This window comes from Entelurus aequoreus, linkage group LG15 (assembly GCF_033978785.1).
Source record: "Entelurus aequoreus isolate RoL-2023_Sb linkage group LG15, RoL_Eaeq_v1.1, whole genome shotgun sequence".
Classification (NCBI taxonomy): Eukaryota; Metazoa; Chordata; class Actinopteri; order Syngnathiformes; family Syngnathidae; genus Entelurus; species Entelurus aequoreus.
Genome location: NC_084745.1, coordinates 52,045,128 through 52,068,443, shown reverse-complemented (window position 1 = coordinate 52,068,443; position 23,316 = coordinate 52,045,128). Strand labels below are relative to the sequence as shown.

General features: G+C 38.7%; 1 protein-coding gene across 1 annotated transcript in view; it reads left to right on the top strand.

The window, feature by feature from the left end:
• The first annotated feature begins 1,581 nt into the window (after positions 1 to 1,581).
• Positions 1,582 to 23,316, top strand: part of LOC133630506 (mitogen-activated protein kinase kinase kinase 8-like) — a 38,628-nt gene continuing 16,893 nt past the window's right edge. The window contains exons 1-5 of the mRNA XM_062022117.1: positions 1,582 to 1,664; positions 5,338 to 5,700; positions 5,773 to 5,943; positions 11,212 to 11,473; positions 20,844 to 20,950. Coding sequence (XP_061878101.1) covers positions 5,368 to 5,700; positions 5,773 to 5,943; positions 11,212 to 11,473; positions 20,844 to 20,950 — 873 coding nt within the window. The 5' untranslated portion in view covers positions 1,582 to 1,664; positions 5,338 to 5,367. The remainder of the gene's footprint in view (positions 1,665 to 5,337; positions 5,701 to 5,772; positions 5,944 to 11,211; positions 11,474 to 20,843; positions 20,951 to 23,316) is intronic.

The following is a 23,316-nucleotide window of genomic DNA, read 5'->3' as shown; positions in this document are numbered from 1 at the left end:
GAATATGTACTTCACTGTGCAACCTACTAATAAAAATCTCAATCAATCAATCAATCAGTACAAAACAGCGCCAGGGGGTTGTAAACTCAATAAAGTAACTAAAATAGAATGCAATATATATATATATATATATATATATATATATATATATATATATATATATATATATATATATATATATATATATATATATATATATATATATATAAAACAGCGCCAGGGGGTTGTAAACTCAATAAAGTAACTAAAATAGAATGCAATATATATATATATATATGGTAAAGTAACTATTTTAGTTACTTTATTGAGTTTACAACCCTCTGGCACTGTTTTGTACTATTTCTGTACTTTTTTGATTTTTATGTAAATGTTGCATATTATAAATCAAGGCTTATAAAATTCAAAAAATAATAAAATTTAAATAAAACTACTTTCGCTTTTGTGGAACTCCAAAAAAATTAACCACGACTAAATGGGTGCGAGAGGTAATTCAACATATATATAGAAAAATTTAATGCAATATATGTATATATATATATATATATATATATATATATATATATATATATATATATATATATATATATATATATATATATATATATATATAGATAGAATGCTATATATTTATACAGCAATATATATATATATATATATATATACATATATATATATATATATATATATATATATATATATATATATATATATATTGATATATTGATTGATATATATATATATATATATATATATATATATATATATATATATATATATATATATATATATATATATATATATATATATATATATATATATATATATATATATATATATAATACAATATATATAAAATTCCAAAAATAATAAAACTAAAATAAAACTACTTTCGCTTTTGTGGAACTCCAAAAATTTAACCACGACTAAATGGGTGCAAGAGGTAATTCAACATATATACAGAAAACTGTAATGCAATATATATATATATATATATATATATATATATATATATATATATATATATATATATATATATATATATATATATATATATATATATATATATATATATATATATATATATATACATATATATATATATATATAGTACAATATATATATAGAAAAATGTAATGCAAAATATGTGTGTGTGTGTATATATATATATATATATATATATATATATATATATATATATATATATATATATATATATATATATATATATATATATATATATATATATATATATATATATATTCCGTAAATAATCCAAATTTGGAACACAGCATCATAGTTTTCACCGCTTTTTTTTGGTTATTAGAGGTAGACAGCGTTTCTAATTCTTTATTAAAGGCACAAAAAAACAGGTCGGGTATTGAGAAACTTACATTTATGAATATATAACACTTAGCCAATAGTATAATGAGGTTCCAAAGGTAAAAAATCTTTTTCAAATGTTTTGTTTTTGGAAAGTATTCCCCCCCCCCCCTCCTCCCACCTCTTTGAAAACATAAAGCAAAAACGAAACTCAAACAGATGCGCATGCGCAATGACGTACTTCCTCTGCTTTGGTTTCGTCAAACAGCAGCGTCGTTGAGAGCGGAACAGACTCACCTCACGGCGCTCATGGAAGGACGAAGACAACACTTCTGATTGCAAAGGTGACACTTTCCCGTCCTACTTAACGATTTGATTACTTTGATTACATGAAACGGAAACATCGCTCTTGTTAATTTTGAACTTTTATTTTGAAGTCAAGCCAATCTGTTTGAATCTGTTCATATTGATTGAAATTCATCCTAACATACAATTAATTGATTAATAAAAATAAATATGTTTGACTTATACGATATATTTGTATAAAGTGATGTAGTTTGTTGACTAAGATTTTGCAAGCATCATTATTTTTATGTTTATACATATGTATGTATAGTATACATACATACATCTATACATTGTATATATATATGAATATATGTGTGTGTATATACATGTATAATATATTGTTTCCATTAGGTGTATTTTGTTTATATTTAGACTTAAGATGGGGAAAAATAGCTTTCCAGGGGCTTCCCGGTTTTACTGTGAAACTCCCTTCTTGTGTTAGGAAAATATTTCCCCCCCCAAAACAAACACAAGGTGAGATTTCGAATGGAATTTTTTTACTAACGTATGTACAAAACCCAAAACCAGTGAAGTTGGCACGTTGTGTAAATGGTAAATAAAAACAGAATGCAATGGTTTGCTAATCCTTTTCAATTTATATTCAATTGAATAGACTGCAAAGACAAGATATTTCATGTTCACACTGAGAAACTTTAAAAATAGTCATTAACTTTGAATTTAATGGCAGCAACACATTGCAAAAACGTTGTCACAGGGGCATTTTTACCACTGTGTTACATGGCCTTTCCTTTTAACAACACTCAGTAAAGGTTTGGGAACTGAGGAGACACATTTTTGAAGTGGAATTCTTTCCCATTTTTGCTTGATGTACAGCTTAAGTTGTTCAACAGTGTCTGTTGTGGTATTTTAGGCTTCATAATGCGCCACACATTTTCAATGGGAGACAGGTCTGGACTACAGGCAGGCCAGTCTAGTACCCGCACTCTTTTACTACGAAGCCACGCTGTTGTAACACGTGGCTTGGCTTTGTCTTGCGGAAATAAGCAGGGGCGTCCATGATAACATTGCTTGGATGGCAACATATGTTGCTCCAAAACCTGTATGTACCTTTCAGCATTAATGGTGCCTTCACAGATGTGTAAGTTACCCATGTCTTGGGCACTAATACACCCCCATACCATCACACATGCTGGCTTTTACACTTTGCGCCTATAACAGTCCGGATGGTTCTTTTCCTCTTTGTTCCGGAGGACACGACGTCCACAGTTTCCAAAAACAATTTGAAATGTGTACTCGTTCGACCACAGAACACTTTTCCACTTTGCATCAGTCCATTTTAGATGAGCTCGGGCCCAGCGAAGCCGGCGGTGTTTCTGGGTGTTGTTGATAAATGGCGTTCGCTTTGGAAAGTAGAGTTTTAACTTGCACTTACAGATGTAGCGACGAACTGTAGTTACTGACAGTGGTTTTTTTAAGTGTTCCTGAACCCATGTGGTGATATCCTTTACACACTGACGTCGCTTTTTGATGCAGTACAGCCTGAGGGATCGATTCAATGTTGGTTTTCAGCCTTGCTGCTTACGTGCAGTGATTTCTCCAGATTCTCTGAACCTTTTGATGATATTACAGACCGTAGATGGTGAAATCCCTAAATTCCTTGCAATAGCTGGTTGAGAAATGTTGTTCTTTAACAATTTGCTCAGGCATTTGTTGACAAAGTGGTGACCCTCGCCCCGTCCTTGTTTGTGGCTTTTACACTTTGCGCCTAGAACAATCCGGATGGTTCTTTTCCTCTTTGGTCCGGAGGACACGACGTCCACAGTTTCCAAAAACAATTTGAAATGTGTACTCGTCAGACCACGGAGCACTTTCCCACTTTGCATCAGTCCATCTTACATGAGCTCGGGCCCGGCGTTTCTGGGTGTTGTTGATAAATGGCGTTCACTTTGGAAAGTAGAGTTTTAACTTGCACTTACAGATGTGGCGACCAACTGTAGTTACTGACAGTGGTTTTTTTAAGTGTTCCTGAACCCATGTGGTGATATCCTTTACACACTGACGTCGCTTTTTGATGCAGTACAGCCTGAGGGATCGATTCAATGTTGGTTTTCAGCCTTGCTGCTTACGTGCAGTGATTTCCCCAGATTCTCTGAACCTTTTGATGATATTACAGACCGTAGATGGTGAAATCCCTAAATTCCTTGCAATAGCTGGTTGAGAAATGTTGTTCTTTAACAATTTGCTCAGGCATTTGTTGACAAAGTGGTGACCCTCGCCCCGTCCTCGTTTGTGGCTTTTACACTTTGCGCCTACAACAATCCGGATGGTTCTTTTCCTCTTTGTTCCGGAGGACACGACGTCCGCAGTTCCCAAAAACAATTTGAAATGTGTACTCCTCAGACCACGGAGCACTTTCCCACTTTGCATCAGTCCATCTCACATGAGCTCGGGCTCGGCGTTTCTGGGTGTTGTTGATAAATGGCGTTCGCTTTGGAAAGTAGAGTTTTAACTTGCACTTACAGATGTAGCGACCAACTGTAGTGACTGACAGCGCTTTTCTGAAGTGTTCCTGAGCCCATGTGGTGATATCCTTTACACACTGATGTCGCTTTTCGATGCGGTACCGCCTGAGGGATCCAAGGTCCTTAATATCATCGCTCACGTGCAGTGATTTCTCCGGATTCTCTGAACCTTTTGGTGATATTACGGACCCTAAATTCCTTGCAATAGCGGGTAGTTCCTAAACAATTTGCTCAGGCATTTGTTGACAAAGTGGTGACCCTCGCCCCGTCCTTGTTTGTGGCTTTTACACTTTGCGCCTACAACAATCCGGATGGTTCTTTTCCTCTTTGTTCCGGAGGACACGACGTCCACAGTTTCCAAAAACAATTTGAAATGTGTACTCGTCAGACCACGGAGCACTTTCCCACTTTGCATCAGTCCATCTCACATGAGCTCGGGCCCGGCGTTTCTGGGTGTTGTTGATAAATGGCGTTCGCTTTGGAAAGTAGAGTTTTAACTTGCACTTACAGATGTGGCGACCAACTGTAGTTACTGGCAGCGGTTTTCTGAAGTGTTCCGGAGCCCATGTGGTGATATCCTTTACACACTGATGTCGCTTTTTGATGGTACCGCCTGAGGGATCCAAGGTCCGTAATATCATCGCTCACGTGCAGTGATTTCTCCGGATTCTCTGAACCTTTTGATGATATTACGGACCCTAAATTCCTTGCAATAGCGGGTAGTTCCTAAACAATTTGCTCAGGCATTTGTTGACAAAGTGGTGACCCTCGCCCCCGTCCTTGTTTGTGATGGAAGCTGCTTTTATACCCAATCATGGCACCCACCTGTTCCCAATTAGCCCGTTCACCTGTGGGATGTTCCAAACAAGTCTTCGATGAGCATGCCTCAACTTTCTCACTCTTTTTTGCCACTTGTGCCAGCTTTTTTGAAACACGCTGCAGCCATCAAATTCCAAATGTGCTAAATATTTGCAAAAAATAACAAAGTTTTCCAGTTCGAACGTTAAATATCTTGTCTTTGCAGTCTATTCAATTGAATATAAGTTGAAAAGGATTTACAAATCATTTTATTATGTTTTTATTTACCATTTACGCAACGTGACAACTTCACTGGTTCCGGGTGTTGTAGTTCAGCACAGGGGTCTTCAATGTTTACATGCATATACTGATATATTTTCTGCTCCAGTGAGGGGGGGGACACGTCCACGGGCACAAAATGGAGTACAACTACGACGACCACATCCAACTCCTGCTGGCTCATATGAATATCGAGGACATCATCAACGCCGCCGAGAGCCTCTATCAGCTGGAGGAAAAAGACGAGGACGGGGGCTTGTCTTTGGAAGGGGGGGCTCTGTCCCCCGTGGGAATGGACGGCGGCGAAGAGGCGGGAGAATTTGCCTGTCAGCAGAAGGACCACACCAACGGGGATGGCGGCGTGCGGTACGGGACCGTGACGGACCTCCTGTCCTTCGTCAACCTGCTCTCCGACGCGCAAGCCACGGCCCTGCAGCACCCGTCCGTGGAGACGGGGGTCCTGCTGAACAAAGTGGGTGCTCTTCGTGTTCCGACTCGGGCGACGAAAAGCGCCACCTTTAACTCGCCCGCGCTTTACCCGCAGAAGGACCTGGCGGTGAAGAACGGCCGCTACAAGATCAACAAGGACGTGCTCCTGTACGCCTGGCAGCTGACCTACAGGAGTCGTGGCTCGGACCTGGTGCCAAAGGGCTCCTTTGGGAAAGTCCACTTGGCGCAGGACGTGACCACCCGCAAGAGGATGGCTTGTAAACTGGTGAGTCCTCCCGGAAAATACTTTGATACATCCGTCTTATTCCGCTTATCTGAGGTCGGGTCGCGGGGGCAGCAGCCTAAGCAGGGAAGCCGAGACTTCCCTCACCCCAGCCACTTGGTCCAACTCCTCCCGGGGGGATCCCGAGGCGTTCCCAGGCCAGCCGGGAGACATAGTCTACCCAACGTGTCCTGGGTCTTCCCCGTGGCCTCCTACCGGTCGGACGTGCCCGAAACACCTCCCTAGGGAGGCGTTCGGGTGGCATCCTGACCAGATGCCCGAACCACCTCATCTGGCTCCTCTCCTTGTGGAGGAGCAGCGGCTTTACTTTGAGCTCCCCCCCTGATGGCAGAACTTCTCACCCTATACATTTTGGGCGCTATTTGAGTAGCAGGACTTGAGTTTGAGCGCGGGAATCGGCAAATACCGTATTTTCCGGACCATAGGGCGCACCAGATTATAAGGCGCACTACTAAAGAACGGGCCATTTTCGATCTTTTCTCATACAAAAGGTGCACCGCATTATAGCGCACATTAAAGTGGTCATTGTCAGGTTCGAACACCGAACCATCTATTAAACAAGACAAGAAGCAAGGAATCAAACAGAGACAGGATTCAATTTAGCTCATGGGGAGAGAGCGTGGACCCTGCACCCTCCTACAGTGTCACCCCCACGCTCTGAGGGAAAAGTTCCACGCCTCCCCCATTTATTTGGGCATTCCCTGATAAAACAGTGAAGTGATTTATATTTTTATAGCGCTTTTCTCTCGTTACTCAAAGCGCGTTTACATAGTGAAACCCGATATCTAAGTTACATTTAAACCAGTGTGGGTGGTACTGGGAGCAGCTGGGTAAAGTGTCTTACCCAAGGACACATCCGGCTGGATGGCGGAAGCGGGGGATCGAACCTGGAACCCTCAAGTTGCTGGCACGGCCACTCTACCAACTGAGCTATACCGCACAGCTGCATAGCTGCAGCTGCTTCTAAAGGGGAGGGGTCTCATTATGCAGCAGCTGCACTGGGTCATAAACAGTTAAAAAAAAGAAAGGTGCTTGGAGCGGTGTCGGGTTTGCCCCCTCTCTGCTCGTAGATCCCGGGTCCTGATAAGGCCCTTCCCGTGGCTGTCCAGATCTGAGAAACCGACACCTCTACGGCGCATTCCATCGCACACAGTGGAGATTTACGAGCTGTCCGCCTTTTGCTTGATCAGATCAAAGACAGCTTTGTGAGCACAAATGGATAGTGACTGCCATCTTCTGGTCACACTTATAATTTCATCGTGTACCAAATAAAAATTGCTTCGAGGTCGGTAAGCAAAACCAGAATTATTCCGTACATAAGGCGCGCTGTTCAGTTTTGAGAGACAAATAGGATTTTAAGTGCGCCTTAAGTGTAAATATCATTAATTATTAATAATAACATAGAGTTAAAGGTCCTGCGATGAGGTGGCGACTTGTCCAGAGTGTACCCCGCCTTCCGCCCGATTGTAGCTGAGATAGGCTCCAGCGCCCCCCGCGACCCCGAAGGGAATAAGCGGTAGAAAATGGATGGATAGAGTTAAAGGTAAATTGAGCAAATTGGCTATTTCTGGCAATTTATTTAAGTGTGTATCAAACTGGTCACTTAGATTGAGACTATCTTTATAAAGCAAAAACTTCTTATCTCTCATAATCATTGTGACTAACAAGCAAAATAATAATAATAATAAAAGTGCAGTTTCCCTTTAAGTTGAGGTACTGCTGAGTCTCAGTAATAGCAAATATACTTTATTTTTACAATATGTCAACTAAGGGATAAAATAAAATAAAAACATGCTGCAATCTGGACCCACTTGAACTATGTTCTGGAATGAAAGTGGGTGTCATTTGAAGTGTTCTGGTAAAGCAGAAGAGGAACAGGGCTTCTTTACAAAAAATGACATTATTACAAAATGTGCAAGAAAGGGAATTCACAACGTGTCACTGTCAACGTGGTTGTATGCCAGTTGTTTAGATGGGTCTTGCATAAGGGGTAGAGATGGATGCGCGGCACTCTAATCATGTTTTTGCGTACGTCACATGTGTAATCTGTACACATGGAACTTATTTACACTCGAGGAAGAGAGGGGTTTCTGGTAAGATAATATCATTAGAAAGCTATGTTGACTCAGTGGAGTGTACACACACACACACACACACACACACACACACACACACAGCTTCCTGGCATTAGTTTATGTGTATGTGTGAGCATTGATGTCAGTGGCAGTACTGTCACCATTTAACCGCGGGGCGATGACATCATCCGTTTTGATATTTAAATGAATATACCCAAGGTTCTGACGAGTGGCAAATTGTCGACCATTTCGTAGACATTGAGAGATAGTCATGTCAGTGTCCTTGGTGTGTACTTTCCTGTTATCAGAAGCACTGCATACACTTATATGACCCAATCCAAACAACCTTTCCTAGTTATGGTGCAGAAAGAAAAAAAAATAAACACACATAAGTCAATCTTCTCACTGAAATTTGTGGATATTATTTTAAAAAAAACGTGACATCACTATAAAAAATTCAAAAGAGATAGTCATGTCAGTGTCCTTGGTGTGTACTTTCCTGTTATCAGAAGCACTGCATACACTTATATGACCCAACCCAAACAACCTTTCCTAGTCATGGTGCAGAAAAAAATATTAAACACACATAAGTCAATCTTCTCACTGAAATATGTGGATATTATAAACAATGTGTCATCACTATAAACAAAATTGAAAGAGATAGTCATGTCAGTATCCTTGGTGTGTACTTTCCTGTTATCTGATGCACTGCAATGACTTATGTGACCCAATCCAAACAACCTTTCCTAGTCATGTTGCAGGAAAAAATAAAATAAACACATAAGTCAATCTTCTCACTGAAATGTGTGGATATTATAAACAATGTGCCATCACTATAACAAAATTGAAAGAGATAGTCATGTCAGTGTCCATGGTGTGTACTTTCCTGTTATCTGAAGCACTGCAATGACTTATGTGACCCAATCCAAACAACCTTTCCTAGTCATGGTGCAGAAAAAAAATAATTAAAAACACATAAGTCAATCTACTCACTGAAATGTGTGGATATTATAAACAATGTGCCATCACTATAAAAAAAAATTGAAAGAGATAGTCATGTCAGTATCATTGGTGTGTACTTTCCTGTTATCAGAAGCACTGCATACACTTATATGACCCAATCCAAACAACCTTTCCTAGTCATGGTGCACAAAAAAATAAACAAAACACACATAAGTCAATCTTCTCACTGAAATTTGTGGATATTATAAACAATGTGCCATCACTATAAAACATCCGAAAGAGATAGTCATGTCAGTGTCCATGGTGTGTACTTTCCTGTTATCAGAAGCACTGCATTCACTTATATGACCCAATCCAAACAACCTTTCCTAGTCATGGTGCACAAAAAAATAAACAAAACACACATAAGTCAATCTTCTCACTGAAATTTGTGGATATTATAAACAATGTGTCATCACTATAAAACATCCGAAAGAGATAGTCATGTCAGTGTCCATGGTGTGTACTTTCCTGTTATCAGAAGCACTGCATTCACTTATATGACCCGATCCAAACAACCTTTCCTAGTCATGGTGCAGAAAAAAATAAAATCAACACACATAAGTCAATCTTCTGACTGAAATTTGTGGATAATATAAACAACGTGCCATCACTGTAAAAAAATTGAAAGAGATAGTCATGTCAGTGTCCAAGGTGTGTACTTTCCTGTTATCAGAAGCACTGCATACACTTATATGACCCAATCCAAACAAGCTTTCCTAGTCATGGTGCAGGAAGAACATTTTTTTTAACACACATAAGTCAATCTTCTCACTGAAATGTGTGGATATTATAAACAATGTGCCATCACTATAAAAACAATTGAAATAGATAGTCATGTCAGTGTCCTTGGTGTGTACTTTCCTGTTATCAGAAGCACTGCATTCACTTATATGACCCGATCCAAACAACCTTTCCTAGTCATAGTGCAGGAAAACAATAAAATAAACACACATAAGCCAATCTTCTCACTGAAATTTGTGGATATTATAAACAATGTGTCATCACTATAAAAAAATACAAAGAGATAGTCATGTCAGTGCCCATGGAGTGTACTTTCCTGTTATCAGAAGCACTGCATTTACTTATAAGACCCAACCCAAACAACCTTTCCTAGTCATGTTGCAGGAAAAAAAAATGTCAACACATATAAGTCAATCTTCTCACTGAAATGTGGATATTATAAACACCGTGTCATCACTATAAAAACAATTGAAAGAGATAGTCATGTCAGTGTCCATGGTGTGTACTTCCCTGTTATCAGAAGCACTGCATACACTTATATGACCCGATCCAAAGAAGCTTTCCTAGTCATGGTGCAGGAAGAAAAAAAAATTTAACACACATAAGTCAATCTTCTCACTGAAATGTGTGGATATTATAAACAATGTGCCATCACTATAAAAACAATTGAAAGAGATAGTCATGTCAGTGTCCATGGTGTGTACTTTCCTGTTATCAGAAGCACTGCATACACTTATATGACCCGATCCAAACAACCTTTCCTAGTCATAGTGCAGGAAAACAATAAAATAAACACACATAAGTCAATCTTCTCACTGAAATTTGTGGATATTATAAACAATGTGTCATCACTATAAAAAAATACAAAGAGATAGTCATGTCAGTGCCCATGGAGTGTACTTTCCTGTTATCAGAAGCACTGCATTTACTTATAAGACCCAACCCAAACAACCTTTCCTAGTCATGTTGCAGGAAAAAAAAATGTCAACACATATAAGTCAATCTTCTCACTGAAATGTGGATATTATAAACACCGTGTCATCACTATAAAAACAATTGAAAGAGATAGTCATGTCAGTGTCCATGGTGTGTACTTTCCTGTTATCAGAAGCACTGCATACACTTATATGACCCAATCCAAACAACCTTTCCTAGTCATGGTGCAGGGGAAAAAAAATGTCAACACACATAAGTCAATCTTCTCACTGAAATTTGTGGATATTATTTTTTTAAAAAAGTGACATCACTATAAAAAATTCAAAGGAGATAGTAATGCCATTGTCCATGGTGTGTACTTTCCTGTTATCGGAAGCACTGCATACACTTATATGACCCAATCCAAACAACCTTTCTTAGTCATGGTGCAGAAAAAAAAAATGAAACAAAAAGTCAACACACATAAGTCAATCTTCTCTCTTATCGGTCACAGATCCCGATGGAGAATTTCCGAGGAGCCGACGTGGAGTTCCAGGCTCGCTTCCGCCACGAGAACATCGCCGAGCTCTACGGGGCTCTGCTGTGGGAGCAGAAGGTGCATCTCTTCATGGAGGCCGGCGAGGGCGGCTCGGCCTTGGAGAAGGTGGACAGCTGCGGGCCGATGAGGGAGTTCGAGGTGATCTGGGTGACCAAGCATATCCTGAGAGGCCTGGAGTACCTCCACTCGCACAACGTCATCCATCACGACATCAAACGTAAGAAAACCACCGGCCCGGTGAAGGTCCACCAATACAGTATGTGTCATGGTGCATGGAAGACAACATTTGCATTGTCAACAACGTTTGACAAGAGTCAGTTCGACCCGTTCAGAATAATTGACTGTTCTCTTCCCCCGCTGGAGAATGAAATGCCTTTTTCGGTCATGTGATCAAAAGGCATCCATAGACTGACATAATAACCAAGAACGCTGTTGCATCGCATGCCGTTCTGAAGCACAAGCCGGGATCAAAGCATTCTTCGGTCCGTCTTGTCGGCCTCTTTGCCCTAAAGACGGTTCACTCTGGAATTCCCGACTTATCGTGCGCTTTTCTGCACCAGGCCTGAATGTTGGCTTCAGAGAGTGAACGACCAACATGTCAGAGGTAGAGATGCAGATAAATGCGTTAAAATGTAATATCGGAAATTATCTGTATCGTTTTTTTTTTTATCAGTATCGTTTTTTTTTTTTTTTTATTAAATCCACATAAAAAACACAAGATACCGTATTTCCTTGAATTGGCGCCGGGAATATAGTATTCGCCTGCCTAGAATTACAGCCGGGTCAAACTCGTTTAGCAAAATAATTAGCGCATGCTTGGCACTTCCGCCGGGTCAAATATGAGTCATTAAATGACTCCTGCCTCCTGGTGGTAGAGGGCGCTAGTGATCCTTCTTGCGACTACCAGTACTGCAGGAGACTGGTGCTGCAGAAGAAGACAACAAGCAGCAAGCATGATTGTTTGCTTGCACTTTTAACATGGAGGATTACATATCTAAAATGAAACAGTTTTCTAAACTGGTCTTTCAATCGAAGCAGGAGGTAATAACTAAAGGAAGATCTCCAGAGACTTTTAAAATTGAAGAAAGATAAGAAAGACTGCCTTTGATCAGAAGCAGCTGCACATGGACCCATTGACAAGTAAAGGTAAGATCATAATAACGTTTTTTTTTATTATTAAATGTGCTTTTCATGATAAGGTAAGCGCCGGAGTCAGAAGAGGTTTTAAAATAATTAGCGCATGCTTGCCCATTCCGCATGGTTTTGGTAACCGCAGGAGTGAGAAGAGGGTTTTAAATTAATTAGCGCCCCCTGCGGCTATTCAAGGAAATACGGTACACTTACAATTAGTGCACCAACCCAAAAAACCTCCCTCCCCCATTTACACTCATTTACACAAAAGGGTTATTTCTTTCTGTTATTAATATTCTGGTTCCTACATTATATATCAATATATATCAATACAGTCTGCAAGGGATACAGTCCGTAAGCACACATGATTGTGCGTGCTGCTGGTCCACTAATAATACTAACCTTTAACAGTTAATTTTACAAATTTTCATTAATTACTAGTTTCTATGTAACTGTTTTTATATTGTTTTACTTTCTTTTTTATTCAAGACATTTTTTTAAAATTTATTTATCTTATTTTATTTGATTAATTTTTTTAAAAAGTACCTTATCTTCACCATACCTGGTTGTCCAAATTAGGCATAATAATGTGTTAATTCCACGACTGTATATATCGGTTGATATCGGTATCGGTTGATATCGGTATCGGTAATTAAAGAGTTGGACAATATCGGCATATCGGATATCGGCAAAAAGCCATTATCGGACATCCCTAGTCAGAGGTAATTATGCCCCTGAGAACTTTTTGTCTGAATGGAGGCGCAGATACACAACTTCTGAGCATTCTTCACTGACAAACAAGCGTGAAAATAAAAAATACCGTATTTTCCGAACTATAAAGTGCACTTAAAGGCCTACTGAAATGATTTTTTTTTATTTAAACAGGGATAGCAGATCCATTCTATGTGTCATACTTGATCATTTCGCGATATTGCCATATTTTTGCTGAAAGGATTTAGTAGAGAACATCGACGATAAAGTTTGCAACTTTTTCTCGCTGATAAAAAAAAAAGCCTTGCCTGTACCGGAAGTAGCGTGACGTCACAGGTCGAAAGGCTCCTCACATTTCCCCATTGTTTACACCAGCACCGAGAAAGCGACGATTACCCCATTAATTTGAGCCAGGATGAAAGATTCGTGGATGAGGAACGTGAGAGCGAAAGACTAGAGTGCAGTGCAGGACGCAGCTTTTTTCGCTCTGACCGTAACTTAGGTACAAGCTGGCTCGTTGGATTCCACACTCTCTCCTTTTTCTATTGTGGATCACGGATTTGTATTTTAAACCACCTCGGATACTATATCCTCTTGAAAATGAGAGTCGAGAACGCGAAATGGACATTCACAGTGACTTTTATCTCCACGACAATACATCGGCGAAGCACTTTAGCTACGGAGCTAACGTGATAGCATCGGGCTTAACTGCAGATAGAAACAAAAGAAATAAACCCCAGAAAATCAACAATACTATTAAACCATGGACATGTAACTACACGGTTAATGCTTTCCAGCCTGGCGAAGCTTAACAATGCTGTTGCTAACGACGCCATTGAAGCTAACTTAGCTACGGGACTTCACAGAGCTACGCTAAAAACATTAGCTATCCACCTACGCCAGCCAGCCCTCATCTGCTCATCAACACCCGTGCTCACCTGCGTTCCAGCGATCGACGGCGCGACGAAGGACTTCACCCGATCATCGATGCGGTCGGCGGCTAGCGTCGAATAGCGCGTCTGCTATCCAAGTGAAAGTCCTCCTGGTTGTGTTGCTGCAGCCAGCCGCTAATACACCGATCCCACCTACAGCTTTCTTCTTTGCTGTCTCCATTGTTCATTAAACAAATTGCAAAAGATTCACCAACACAGATGTCCAGAATACTGTGGAATTTTGAGATGAAAACAGAACTTTTTGTATTGGATACAATGGTGTCCGAATACTTCCGTTTCAACCACTGACGTCACGCGCATACGTCATCATACATAGACGTTTTCAACCGGAAGTTCCCCGGGAAATTTAAAATGTCACTTTAGTAATCTAACCCGGCCGTATTGGCATGTGTTGCAATGTTAAGATTTCATCATTGATATATAAACTTTTAGACTGCGTGGTCGCTAGTAGTGGCTTTCAGTAGGCCTTTAACTGACAAACAAGCGTGAAAATAAAAAATACCGTATTTTCCGAACTATAAAGTGCACTTAAAATCCTTTAATTTTCTCAAAAATTGACAGTGCGCCTCATACTTGCCAACCTTGAGACCTCCAAATTCGGGAGATTGGGAGGTTGGGAGGGCGGGGTTTGGTGGTAGCGTGGGTGTATATTGTAGCATCCCGGAAGAGTTAGGGCTGCAGGGGATTCTGGGTATTTGTTATGTTGTGTTACGGTGCGGATGTTCTCCCGAAATGTGTTTGTCATTCTTGTTTGGTGTGGGTTCACAGTGTGGCGCATATTTGTAACAGTGTTAAAGTTGTTTATATGGCTACCCTCAGTCTGACCTGTATGGCTGTTGATCAAGTATGTCTTGCAGTCACATACGTGTGTCAGCATGCTGTTTGTATGGTGAAAAAGCGGACGCGACGACAGGTTGTAGAGGACGCTAAAGGCAGTGCCCTTAATATTTTTGTCCGGGTGGAAAATCGGGAGAAATTCGGGAGAATGGTTGCCCCGGGAGATTTTCGGGAAAGGGGCACTGAAATTCGTGAGTCTCCCGGAAATATCGGGAGGGTTGGCAAGTATGGTGCGCCTAATGTACGGAATAATTCTGGTTGTGCTTACTGACCTCGAAGCTATTTTATTTGGTGCATGGTGTAATGATAAGTGTGACCAGTAGATGGCAGTCACACAGTAAACAACACCAAAAGTGTTCCATTGAGAATATAGAACATTACAGACGGCGCTCAAAAATCTGTCAAAATGTTTTTAGTACGACATTGGTAAGCTATGAAGCCGCACCACTTGGTGGATTATATTATTATGACGTGTGTAAGGACCGCAAAAGGGTTTGTGGAGGAGGGCGTGGTCGGAACGCCTCCTGTGTGTATAGCCCGGCCTCGAAACCAGCGGCAGGTGAGTAGATTGCCCAGCTGGGGCTGATTATTTAATCACCTGTCAGCCCTTATTAGCAGCAGCCGGGCCGAGACATGTTGTTGGAGTTGGAGCCAGAGAAAGACACACGCACAGAGACAGAACGAGGAAGAGCAAAGACACGCCGGACTGGAAAGTCCGAAATATATTGCTGGAAAGCAATCCATACTTGTGTGTATGACGATAAAAACGTGCTCAAAACCCTGTACACCGGGCTCAAAGGCAGATCTATCGAACTCAGGAGAAGCCTCCACGAGCAAAGATGCTCACATGGTTGTTTCGCAATATTATGCAACTTTTCTTACCGTCTGGTACCTGCTGAGCTGTATTTGGGATCTGCATAAGTCCTGAAAATTTGCGCCCGTCCGCAATTGTAGTCCGTGCCGACACTTTTAAAGTCTTATATAAGTGTTATAATGAAGGCAACACATGTTGTAAGTGTCTATATTAGCCTACTATCAAAATGACTTTAAAAGCCTTATATAAGTGTTATAATGAAGGCAACATATGTTGTAAGTGTCTATATTAGCCTACTATCAAAATGACTTTAAAAGCCTTATATAAGTTATAATAAAGGCAACACATGATGTAAGTGTCTATATTAGCTATATTAGCCTACTATCAAAATTACTTTTAAAGTCTTATATAAGTGTTATAATGAAGGCAACACATGTTGTGTCTATATTAGCCTACTATTAAAACGACTTTAAAAGCCTTATATAAGTGTTATAATGAAGGCAAGACATGATGTAAGTGTCTATATTAGCTATATTAGCCTACTATCAAAATTACTTTTAAAGTCTCATATAAGTGTTATAATGAAGGCAACACATGATGTAAGTGTCTATATTAGCCTACTATCAAAATGACTTTTAAAGTCTTATATAAGTGTTATAATGAAGGCAACACATGTTGTAAGTGTCTATATTAGCCTACTATCAAAATGACTTTAAAAGCCTTATATAAGTGTTATAATGAAGGCAACACATGTTGTAAGTGTCTATATTAGCCTACTATCAAAATGACTTTAAAAGCCTTATATAAGTTATAATGAAGGCAACACATGATGTAAGTGTCTATATTAGCCTACTATCAAAATGACTTTTAAAGTCTTATATAAGTGTTATAATGAAGACAACACATGATGTAAGTGTCTATATTAGCTATATTAGCCTACTATCAAAATTACTTTAAAAGTCTTGTATAAGTGTTATAATGAAGGCAACACATGTTGTAAGTGTCTATATTAGCCTACTATCAAAATGACTTTAAAAGCCTTATATAAGTGTTATAATGAAGGCAACACATGATGTAAGTGTCTATATTAGCCTACTATCAAAATGACTTTAAAAGCCTTATATAAGTGTTATAATGAAGGCAACACATGATGTAAGTGTCTATATTAGCTATATTAGCCTACTATCAAAATGACTTTAAAAGCCTTATATAAGTGTTATAATGAAGGCAACACATGATGTAAGTGTCTATATTAGCCTACTATGAAAATGACTTTAAAAGTCTTATATAAGTGTTATAATGAAGACAACACATGATGTAAGTGTCTATATTAGCTATATCAGCCTACTATCAAAATGACTTTTAAAGTCTTATATAAGTGTTATAATGAAGGCAACACCTGTTGTAAGTGTCTATATTAGCTATATTAGCCTACTATCAAAACAACTTTTAAAGTCTTATATACGTGTTATAATGAAGGCAACGCATGTTGTAAGTGTCTATATAAGCCTACTATCAAAATGACTTTAAAAGCCTTATGTAAGTGTTATAATGAAGGCAACACATGTTGTTAGTGTCTATATTAGCCTACTATCAAAATGACTTTAAAAGCCTTATATAAGTTATAATGAAGGCAACACATGATGTAAGTGTCTATATTAGCCTACTATCAAAATGACTTTAAAAGCCTTATATAAGTGTTATAATGAAGGCAACACATGATGTAAGTGTCTATATTAGCTATATTAGCCTACTATCAAAATGACTTTAAAAGCCTTATATAAGTGTTATAATGAAGGCAACACATGATGTAAGTGTCTATATTAGCCTACTATCAAAATGACTTTAAAAGTCTTATATAAGTGTTATAATGAAGACAACACATGATGTAAGTGTCTATATTAGCTATATCAGCCTACTATCAAAATGACTTTTAAAGTCTTATATAAGTGTTATAATGAAGGCAACACATGTTGTAAGTGTCTATATTAGCTATATTAGCCTACTATCAAAACAACTTTTAAAGTCTTATATACGTGTTATAATGAAGGCAACGCATGTTGTAAGTGTCTATATAAGCCTACTATCAAAATGACTTTAAAAGCCTTATGTAAGTGTTATAATGAAGGCAACACATGTTGTTAGTGTCTATATTAGCCTACTATCAAAATGACTTTAAAAGCCTTATATAAGTTATAATGAAGGCAACACATGATGTAAGTGTCTATATTAGCTATATCAGCCTACTATCAAAATGACTTTAAAAGTCTTATATAAGTGTTATAATGAAGGCAACACATGATGTAAGTGTCTATATTAGCTATATCAGCCTACTATCAAAATGACTTTTAAAGTCTTATATAAGTGTCATAATGAAGGCAACACATGATGTAAGTGTCTATATTAGCTATATTAGCCTACTATCAAAATGACTTTTAAAGCCTTATATAAGTGTTATAATGAAGGCAACACATGTTGTAAGTGTCTATATTAGCCTACTATCAAAATGACTTTAAAAGTCTTATATAAGTGTTATAATGAAGGCAACACATGACGTAAGTGTCTATATTAGCTATATCAGCCTACTATCAAAATGACTTTTAAAGTCTTATATAAGTGTCATAATGAAGGCAACACATGACGTAAGTGTCTATATTAGCTATATCAGCCTACTATCAAAATGACTTTTAAAGTCTTATATAAGTGTTATAATGAAGGCAACACATGTTGTAAGTGTCTATATTAGCTATATTAGCCTACTATCAAAACAACTTTTAAAGTCTTATATACGTGTTATAATGAAGGCAACGCATGTTGTAAGTGTCTATATAAGCCTACTATCAAAATGACTTTAAAAGCCTTATGTAAGTGTTATAATGAAGGCAACACATGTTGTTAGTGTCTATATTAGCCTACTATCAAAATGACTTTAAAAGCCTTATATAAGTTATAATGAAGGCAACACATGATGTAAGTGTCTATATTAGCTATATCAGCCTACTATCAAAATGACTTTAAAAGTCTTATATAAGTGTTATAATGAAGGCAACACATGATGTAAGTGTCTATATTAGCTATATCAGCCTACTATCAAAATGACTTTTAAAGTCTTATATAAGTGTCATAATGAAGGCAACACATGATGTAAGTGTCTATATTAGCTATATTAGCCTACTATCAAAATGACTTTTAAAGCCTTATATAAGTGTTATAATGAAGGCAACACATGTTGTAAGTGTCTATATTAGCCTACTATCAAAATGACTTTAAAAGTCTTATATAAGTGTTATAATGAAGGCAACACATGACGTAAGTGTCTATATTAGCTATATCAGCCTACTATCAAAATGACTTTTAAAGTCTTATATAAGTGTCATAATGAAGGCAACACATGACGTAAGTGTCTATATTAGCTATATCAGCCTACTATCAAAATGACTTTTAAAGTCTTATATAAGGGTTATAATGAAGGCAACACATGTTGTAAGTGTCTATATTAGCCTACTATCAAAATGACTTTAAAAGCCTTATATAAGTGTTATAATGAAGGCAACACATGATGTAAGTGTCTATATTAGCCTACTATCAAAATGACTTTAAAAGCCTTATATAAATGTTATAATGAAGGCAACACATGATGTAAGTGTCTATATTAGTTATATCAGCCTACTATCAAAATTACTTTTAAAGTCTTATATAAGTGTTATAATGAAGGCAACACATGTTGTAAGTGTCTATATTAGCCTACTATCAAAATGACTTTAAAAGCCTTATAATGAAGGCAACACATGATGTAAGTGTCTATATTAGCCTACTATCAAAATGACTTTAAAAGCCTTATATAAGTGTTATAATGAAGGCAACACATGATGTAAGTGTCTATATTAGCTATATCAGCCTACTATCAAAATGACTTTTAAAGTCTTATATAAGTGTTATAATGAAGGCAACACATGTTGTAAGTGTCTATATTAGCCTACTATCAAAATGACTTTAAAGGCCTTATTTAAATGTTATAATGAAGGCAACACATTATGTAAGTGTCTATAGCCTACTATCAAAATGACTATGTGTGTCCACATTCATTGACAGTAATCTACACATTTTTACAACTTTGGAAAACATAGAATGGCCAAAGGTATAGATGGGTGTGTCCAAGTTTAAGTAAACGACAGGCAGTCTTCTTCTAATGGATTTATTACGATCTTTGCAAGCTGGGTAACGTTTGCTGTGGTCTGGAACAACATGGCGCACAAACAACTATCAGAAATGCAGCCAATGTTACATACAGACATGCAAATATAAATTAAACACACCGAGGACATAAGTAAAGGAAATTAAATGATCTCAAATATAGCTACAAACGAGGCATAATGATGCAATATGTACATACAGCTAGTCTAGATAGCACGTTAGCATCACGCAGTGACCAAATATGCCTGAGTAGCACTCCAACAAGTCAATAACATCAACAAAGCTCAACTTTGTGCATTCACGCACAGTATAAAACGTTTGGTGGACAAAATGAGACGAAGAAGGAGCGGCATAAAACACGTCCTTCCGTGGCAGCGTCGTAGAAAGTCGTGCTTGCAATCAAACTGCGGCGAGTTCAAAGACCGCTGAAATTAGGACGAAACCGCGCTCGCCAAATACGCTCGTCAGTAAAGCATGTTTTATACGAACAGTGGGATTTGTAACAGTTAGGAAGCCGCTGGTTGCTGAACCCCCGATCTGAGCTAGCATAGCTTGAAGCAACACCCGAGAAATAACTGCCGAGCAAAGTTGAAGAAGTGTAGATGGAACCACGTTGCATCAGCAAGTCAGCAGTCACGAATAGGAAATTAACACGTAGATTAGTAAGAGTCTGGAGAGAGGGTAATGCAACAACGTAAGAGGAGGATCAGATCGATCCATGAATTGGTGGTGTTGGTATTAATGGTATTATTAGTAAATGAGCAGTGGTCAGCCCTTGTCATGTACTTGTTTAGGTCCGTAGGGAGACCTTTGATTGACCTGAATCTAAAGCACTTGGGAGGACGCTTCCGAGGGATCTAGTTCCAGGGCCTCCCTACAGACCTTTGACTTCTGTTCAGTTGGGAACTCCAGGACCTGACATACCCGCGTCTCTGTGTCCTCTTCAGCCAGCAACATTGTCCTGATGTCAGACAAGGCTGTCCTGGTGGACTTCGGCCTCACTGTGCAGATGACAGAAGACGTCTACATCCCCAGAGACTTGAGAGGAACCGAGGTAAGAGAACGAATTCCTGCCGTACCGTGGTCCCGCACGCACAACCCCAAGACCTGGGGGCCGTTCAGTCGTTCGTTCGGTTGTTTAACTTTGTGGGGAAAAAAGCAGATAACAGACTTTGACACAAAACTACAGTCATTTCAAACGTCCTGGTTTTAAAACACTAAAAGAAATCAAGAAAATATATCGTTGTAGTCTGTAAGAGTTTCATTTTAGAACAGTTTTTCATTTCCAAAGCGAACCCCTGCACCAGAATAAATCCGTTCATCAGTCTGCACTTTAAAATGAGTGTTCCCACCTTGGAGAGCTGTTGCACCATGTCATCATCGGCGGTCACTCGAGCGAGTATGACGATCCTCCTGGTAGAGGGGGTATCCCTTTATGGAGGATGCCTGTGCGTGACTTTGTTTAACAGACAGTCACCACACCATCCTTGACGGATCACAGACACAGCAGCTTTATTTTGTCCATTCTTAACATGTACAAGACACATAAGAACCGCCAACGGATCAGCCACTTACAGCGCTCCTTAAAAAGGTGGGAAAAAGGTGACATTGGGAAAAGGGGGAAGAGTCAAAAAAAATATCAGTCTGAGGCTGGAACCCTCAGGAGTGGTCCAGACTGAGTCCGAGGAAAAAACCTCACATAGCATGGCACACATATACATGGTACATGTAATCACAACAACTCGCAACAGAGGAGGGGGGAGTTGGGACCCTGGAGGCCGGCTGCCGCTATTAAAGCGCTACTCAGCCCCCACAAGAGGCAAGACAGAAAGAGATCCGGGTCAGGGTCCAGTGGCATGGAGTCCAAGACGACTGGGGACCCTTTTCTGCTGCAGCCTTCACCCGACATCCCAGCCATTGTGACGATCCATAGGGATAGCAATCATCCTCCCGCCTGTTCCACCGTTGAGGTCTTGGGTTGTTATTTCCCCATAACTGGGGGGGGTGCCTTCTTCCGCCATTGCAGCCGTTGTGGTAGTTCTTACATCTACCGTCTTCCGCCTGCCCCGCCGTTGAGGTCTTCACCGTATCCCTGGCTAGGGGGCAATCAGGTACTAGGCCTTTGCCAAGGGCCACCTGGGGTTAACAGTAGTAAAGGGGTTAACCTCCTAGTGCCCCAAGACCCCATAGAGGAGCCTCCACTGCCGGATGCACTTTAACGTCATACCCAGGACACTGCACCATGTGGATTGACATGAATCATGGCTCCAACACCAGATATGTCAATTGAAACAAAGGAGAGGATTATCAAACTTCTCCAAGAGGGTAAAATCATCAATGTTGCAAGAGATGTTGATTGTTCACTGTCAACTGTGTCTAAAACCTGGGCCAAGTACAAACAACATGGGAAGGTTGTAAAAAGCGAGCATACTGGTAGACCGAGGAAAACGTCAAAGCGTCGAGAAAATGCACAGAAAAATGAGCGGAAACTGACGTCAACTGTAGCTGAAATGTAGGAATACAGGAACAAATAAGGTTCCGATGGTCTAAGGCAGGGCTATTCAACTGGCGGCCCGGACACCAGACCAGCCCCCGAGTGGGAGAGACGGGGTTTTTTGCAGTAAATTCCTGAAAACACGAGGCAGATCCTTGTATTGACATTTCAGTCACTTGCATTTTACATAACGGGGATATTTTGTACTGAAATGTGTAAATTGGATAGAAGAAGTAGCCATTGAACAGATTTCAACTACAAAGGGTGCTGGTTCTCAGAATAGTGATGGGAGAAGTATTTAGCTTTCTGCCCTTTGAGACTTTTGTGATTTAGGGCTATATAAATAAACATTGATTGATTGATTGATTCTTTCTAATTCTGATTCTAATCTAAAAGATTACAATAATAAACATTTAAATCCATCATATTATATCTCAAATATTATATGTAATAATTGTAAAAAAAAAAAAATGTAACTACTGTCTAAAATGCTTAAAAACGTTAATTATTAAGGAGCCACTAGTTTAATTGGGGACAATAACGGTTTAATAGGGGGACAAAAAAATGTCACAATAATAAACATTTGAACCCATCGTAATAAATATCAAATATTGTATGTAATAATTGTAAAAAAAAAAATGTAACTACTGTCTAAAATGCTTAAAAACTTTAATAATTATGTAGCCACTAGTTTAGTTGGGGACAATAACGGTTTAATAGGGGACAACAATATTACAATGATAAACATTTGAATCCATCGTATTATATCTCAAATATTATATGTAAAAATTAAAAAAAAAAAAAAATTAAAAAAAATTAAAAAAAAAAAATTAAAAAAAAAAAAAAATATATATATATATATATATATATATATATATATATATATATATATATATATATATATATATATATATATATACATATTT